The 6,739-nt window shown below is 42.8% G+C and overlaps 1 protein-coding gene across 1 annotated transcript in view; it reads right to left on the bottom strand.

Annotated features, from left to right (window-relative positions):
- Positions 1-431: 431 nt before the first annotated feature.
- Positions 432-6,739, bottom strand: part of IYD (iodotyrosine deiodinase) — an 18,402-nt gene continuing 12,094 nt past the window's right edge. Inside the window, exons 3-5 of the mRNA XM_010303118.2 lie at positions 6,464-6,623; positions 4,865-5,021; positions 432-2,894 (exon numbers count right to left, since the gene is read on the bottom strand). Of these exons, the coding sequence (XP_010301420.1) occupies positions 2,712-2,894; positions 4,865-5,021; positions 6,464-6,623 (500 nt within the window). The 3' untranslated portion in view covers positions 432-2,711. The remainder of the gene's footprint in view (positions 2,895-4,864; positions 5,022-6,463; positions 6,624-6,739) is intronic.

Here is a 6,739-nt window from a genome sequence, read left to right on the forward strand (position 1 = left end):
TTGCTTGAAGAGGTTATAGACTCTCCATCCTTAAAGTTGCTCAGGATTTGACTGGACAAGACCTTGAGCAACCTGATCTAACCAGACCTGCTTTGAGCAGAGGTTTGGAGAGGGTGAACGTTGAAAGTCCCTTCCAACCTTGCTTATTCTGTGATTCTAGAAAACTAGTATTTAGAGCTAAGTTTTCTAAAGGGCCCAGTTCCCATCTGAGTGGTACAGTCATTTTCTAGAAAAGGTGGGTAGACTGAGTCCACCGACTTTGGGAGATATGGCCATAAGGTATCATGAGGAGAGATGCCAAGTTCCCGCATCTTTTGCTAACCCTGTCAAGTCTTTTAATCTTGGTTTTAAACATAATAAGGGGAGAAATATAAAAATTAAATCCCTGCTAGTTGTGTGGGAGGCATTCCTACCAGAATGTTCTCTTCCAAGTAGGCTTGTCGCAACAGGAGCACTAACATGATTTATATGAGACTCTGCAGTATCATCAGTACTTGTAATACTACTGGAGTATTTGCATTTGAATAAGCATTTGTATGGGAGAAAAGAAAATACTTCTTCTTTTACTTACATTTTGTGATTCCAGAAGTGCTTTCCTGGATAGCACCTTTCCCATCTGGTAGGTGCGAGCGCTTGGGGTTTTTTTTTCAGCTACTATGTGTATATTAGTTTCCAGAATCAACACATGGGGGAAAAAACCCACCAGTAATCTTCTTTGGTATAAAGAGGTATATTGGTATAAACCAATATTTGCTATTGTGACAATTTTGTATATATTTTTAAATTGATTTAGTTCTTTTTTATGAAATCATACTAGAAATAGCCTTATATATGCATGCTCCTGCTGTTTAATTCATTTGGTAAAGCTTCTCTGAGTGCTGTCATAGAATAGATATGCCGTGTATTTTGCAGACTGAGGCCAGGGAAAAGTAGTTGATTTCTGTAGCTGTACAAAAGATGGCAAAGTGATGGAGGTTCAGTCCTCTATCGATGTGAACTCTGAATTAAAATAAACATACTAGGGCTTTTATACTTTTACAGCAGGTATGAACTGCTTTGTGAAGGGGCCTGATATGGCAGAGCAGCATCTGCACAGAAGGAAAACTTGCTACAGTGACTTTAATATGTATTCCTGATAACTGGGGACCAACAACCAGTCAGCCTTGGCTTGGTTCAGCTCATCCCTCTCTCCCTGACTAGCTTTTAGACATCACAAGCATGTAGACACAGGACTTCTTGTTTTATTTTACTGTAGTTATAAAAGCTCATTTCAGACTAGGTTTGCATGAGAAACTCTTCCTGCCATTGCTGTACCACTGAGGATGTGAAACAGGGCTAGTAAAACAGGTGAACACATAGATACGCCTGCCAAATACCAGCAAAATGGTCTGCCAAAGAGGAAAATAGTTTTTCTCATTGGGTGACAGAGGCATTGACACCACAAAAAGCCATACCTCTGCAAAATATTATCCCCTCCACCTGCTCAGCTGACAACAGGTCACATTAAATAGGACTGAGTTCAGACAAGGTGCAGCAAGTTAGCTTGAGCAACCCCCAAGGAAGGCTGAAGCCAGTTTGGCTGAATTTGCTTGAAGTTACATGCAGCAGAGACCAGGGTGTGAAAGTATTTCACAGAATAAAGACAGCTTTAGGGAAGGACATCTCTGTTTCAGTGTTTTCATCTTGTGCTGCTCGCAAAGGCGGCAGGAACCGCAATCCCACGAGGGGGCTCTGCCAGCGCAGCTATCGGTAGCATCAACCATTCCAGTGGTGCCTGTTCACATCTTGCCTCTAGTCAAGACTTTTAGCAGGAAGCATTGCTTTTGTGGGAAGCGGCCTTAAAATAAACCTAAATATGCCTGATTTGGTGTGACGTGAAAGCACCTTTCATGTATCAGGGTCTCTAAAGCAGTTTAAATGTCAGGGTGTTAAACTGGTATAGTTGTAGGTAGAAACAGGATAACCAGAATAGTAGTTCCCTGAGGGCTGCTTCCAGTGGAAGGAGCAAATATAGGGGGCACGATTGATAGCTGCCATATGATCTAACTGTGCCTGGAACATGTATAAATTAATGGTAACACGGAAATTACTTGGACACCTTGTCCTTCAGCTCCTCCAGCTGAAGATACTTGTACCAGCAATAGCGTAAGAAAGCTGGGTATTGAGATCAATCAAGTAGGAAAAATGCTGCTGTATGTGAGAAAAACAGCTTCCTCCTACGCAGAACTGAACACAGTGAGGGGGTAGGGGCATTTAAATAGCACACACTGATCCAGATATGACAGCTGAGTTTGACCTCTTTATATCTTTTAATACAACCTCCATTAAAATTCTAAAGTGAAAATAACTGTGTAACAGTAATCACAAAAGTATAAGGAGAATATACATTCCAATTCAAGGAAAGATTTGTCCTTACAACGCACAAGAAAAATCGAGTGATGAAGGTCATTTAAATGCCATTGTACGTGTGCCCTGGAACAACTGCCTGGGCCCATTGGTAACAGCACCTGCCAAACGCGCAGTGCCTGACTGCTCACTGCTAGTAGTAGAAGCAGCCACCATGATTACTAGCACTGAAAGAAATACAGGTGTAAACAGCCAGAGCAGCAGTGACGTAGGAGGAATACACACAGAAGCAGTAGTGACAACTTTGGCGGGCTGCTGCTTACTAGCTGGCAGCAGGGGTGTGCTCCTTCCTCATGGCGCTGGCCTCACATGACCACCATGATGTCTTCCAGTGGCTTTCGGGTCAGCGCAGGCACGGTAGCATCTTTCTTGGGATAGCCAACGGGGAGCAGCAAGAGTAGCTTCTCATTTGCTGGGCGCTGGAGCAGCACCCGGAGTTGGGGGCCACAGTTGAGGGGTGTGGAGGTCACGGTGTACAGACCCGCGTTCTGCACCAAGACAGAGAGCGACAGAGTGAGACAGAGGGCTGTGCTCTGTATTTGTATCCGTTACTCTCACAAGACCCGTACGTATTCTCCTCTTGACTAGCCCAGAAATGCTGCTTCATTAGACCCTTCTGCAGGTTTTGGAACACCTGATTTACTAATAGCCTCAACAGTACCATAAAAGACATCTACTTTGCTTACAGAAAAATAGAGCATTTCTTCACTGCAGCAACAGCACAGGCTAATGGAAATAGCCTTATTCTGCCTGACATGTCTTATTCTGCCTGACACATCTTTATGTTGTACAGCAGGAGCCTGCCTGCAGTGCTCAGTGTAATGGAGGACCCATGGCTACAGCGAAGCTGAGAGGCAGTTGTGGGGATATCACTGGAAAATCATCCCATGGGGTTCATCTGGCTCGTACAAAGAAATGTTTCAGTTCTGGCCCCCATACAGTTGGCAGAAAGAAGTCTTGCAGCTTTGTGACCATTTGTTCCTGCTCAAGAGCTGTGCCTCGCAGGGACAGGGGCCACGTGCTCTGCCTCAGAGTTGCTAACAGGAGTCTGATGCCATCTCTCACAGTGGCCAATGTTCAGGCTTACGTCAGAACCCCCAAATGAGCTAAACAATCTGACAAATAGTAAAGAGCTGACACTGTCCCAAATGTGGTCCTGCACCGGAGGCGCTTCCTGAGGGTTCTACATGAGGATTTCAGTCTCCCTCTCTATGTAAAGCAAGCATTGGGGGAGGCTTTGAGATATAAAATTCAGCCGAGAAGAGGTGCTCAGGCAATGGGCCTCTCACGTTAAGCAACCTCCATGATCTTCTAAAGAGGAGAAGAGCTAACAGTGGTGGTGCTGAATGTTATGAGTCCATGGCACTGTGACCTTTAATGGTGTCAATTAATCTCGAAGAGCTGGGAAAGAGAGAGCACTATGGAGTCGAACAGTTGGTAGGGAGAAGTCTCACCTGGTGGTGGGCTGGCTCAGGGAAAAGTGGAGCCCTGTCACTCTTACTGCTTTTGACTGAGGCGCTAGTGACACAGTGCTGGTTCTGCCTGCATCCTATGCATCCCCTTTGCTCTCAGCTCCACGGAGGGAAAATATGGAGCCCTGTGCAGCTGCAGAGCAGCAACACCCCAGCAACGTGCTTCTGCACTGCTCACTTCTCAGGTTGCCCATCCTGAAGATTCTCCTAAGGAGCAGCAATGTGGGCAGGGAGGTCTCACTCAAAACAGACCAGACAAGAAATGGCAGTTCCTGGTAGGAAACTGGCTTAAAATAAAAGGTGGCACCTTGCTGTTATCCTACTGACAGGCCAAGTTAAAAATCAGAATAGCTTTACTATTTAAACACTTGTGTGAGTACATCGGATACAGCAAGCAGAACTGAGCACTGGGAAACCACTGAGAAAATCCAACTGGCTGGTGTCAGACATGCTGAGCTTTAGAAATCAGTTCACTTTCAGAAATGCCTTGGAAAGACTGATTGAAATAGTACAGCCTGTTCCGTGAAATATGTCCCTGAATTTTATTTTTTTTTCCCCCAGCATTGTATACTAAAAATGATTTGGGGTCAAGCCATTTTGTAGGGATTACTGAAAAGAAGGGTCCAGTGTTGCACTGTATGGCCATGCTTCGATAACCTGCAGACCCTGTCAACCCTGTTAGCATAAGGCAGAAACCACAGGGGCTGAAGCCTGTGCTGGGAGAAGTGTGACAACTCTGGAAGTACGTTGCATTATATTTTTCTTGTTAACCAGTACTGAGGGTAGGAATCACCTTCTCAGATGTGGGCCTGTGCAGAATAACTTTAAAACTCAAAACTAAGACATATTGCCAGGAACTGGAATAATCCAGAGGACTGATAATGTTAAAATATAAATTGGGTTCCACCCTCATTTGGGCAGAATAGTCTTGGTATGTAATCCAAACTGATACATGGACTCCCACTGTCCCAGTTCTGTCAATGTACCTGCAGTGCAGCAAGCAGGATACCACAGGCAATAGAAACGCTGATTTCGTTGTAGTAGTGGGTCTTCTTTTTGCCATTTGGAAGCTGCCCGTATACCTGCTTGAAAATGAGGATCAGATAGGGAGCAGTGTCCAAGTACTCTTTGATCCAGTTTGTTCTGCAAAAGAATAATGTTTAAGACATTTATTTTGTGACCTTTTCACTTTCCCATAAGTCACGTTTACCATCAGCAAAGGGGCACTAAAGGTACCCGACAATTATAGTAGTAGACTAAAGCTCAGAACATTTACTGCAAAGGATTAAGTATTATCAGCTTAAATAGAAACATTTCGGGGGGGGGGGGGGGGAAGAAAGCTTGAATAGAGTTCTTAATTTTAACAGATTTGGCTGAGGAGTTGATGACTCTGAAGGGTGGAATTGCATAAAAATAGGAGGTAGTTCTTGACCTCTTATCTATGAATTGGTCTCATGAGCATATGCCCTTGAGATTATTTAATTCCTGGAATTTTGCAGACTTGCAGCTCCACCTTTTACCAGCACTGCCAACTTTTTTACGATCACAGGGAAAAATGCTGGCAGAAAAGTTCAAAACTTCTTGGTCTAATATGTAAACCTAAATATATTCTCACAGCAAAAAAATGTATTCTGTTTCTGGGTATTTCAGCCCTGTTAGAATTCATTTGGTTCCCAATTTTTTTAATGACAATATGTACAATTATGATGTAGGATTTAGATAAGAAAATGTGTGCTTTCTACTGCTCTCACTCAAAATATAAAAAAACCCCTACATTTTAGTTGTTTACAGCACACAAATTCACATAGCACATAAGCACCTGAACGATAACATTATGAAACAAGTAGGGCAAATTAACCCTATAAAGCTTTGCACATATGCTTCATTTGACAAGCCAAGACTCAGTGGATGTCTTCCCATTGTGTGAACATAAGCAAGTCGGTCAGACTTTGGAGGACATTTGGAACAATTAAATATTGCATAATTCAGCACTTGCATAGGTACAAGCCTTGGGGCTCCCTCAGCCAGCAGCAAAATTCCCAATGGCTTTGGGAGTTTTATTGTTTGGCAAACAATAGGAAAAACCTGGGACAAGAGTTATCCAGTAGAGGTTACATAGAAAAAAAAAGTAATGATGGAGGCAAATACTTGGAAAAGTTTCAAAATGAAGAGTATATAATCCCGTTCACTGGAGGCAATTTTATGAACAAGCCAACAAAGCACAATTCTACACATATTTTTAAGTTTTTCTTTCCAGATGTGAATCTTAGAAATATACTAAAAGCAAGAGGGAGGAAGAAAAGGAAAAGGATATTAAAAGAAATAAAGACAAGCTTCTTTTATCCCTTCAGTTTTCTAGACTGCGGTGCTTTCAGTAAGATTCCCATCATCTTAAGAATCAAGACAAAGCCATGCAACAGGAAAGGGTGTGCATCTGAAAATAAGAGGGAATAATAATAATAATAATAATAATAATAATAATAATTTTTTTAAAGCAGCATGACTACTAAAACTTCCCAACATAGTCTTTCCTACACCAAAACACAGCTCTCTTCATCCCCTTTAGCCAATTGACTTTTTCATACCTCAGTCTTTTCAGGTCATTAACCCATCTGTCTCCCATTCTTTTTTTGTAGTTGATTTCTTCTTCTTCTTCTACGATCTCACGAATCTTATGTTTTAAATACGGATCTTGAACTACCACAAAGGTCCAGGGCTCAGTGTGCGCTCCACTGGGTGAAGTGCCTTCATACAAAAACAGGGAAAGATGAAAACCCAGTTGGCACATTGCCAAGGAAGGATGTGCAGCGAAAGGTATCAGCTCTTCTTTGTGGGCTTTCAGACTGACCAGCAGAGCAATG

This window comes from Balearica regulorum, chromosome 3 (genome assembly GCF_011004875.1).
Source record: "Balearica regulorum gibbericeps isolate bBalReg1 chromosome 3, bBalReg1.pri, whole genome shotgun sequence".
NCBI lineage: Eukaryota > Metazoa > Chordata > Aves > Gruiformes > Gruidae > Balearica > Balearica regulorum.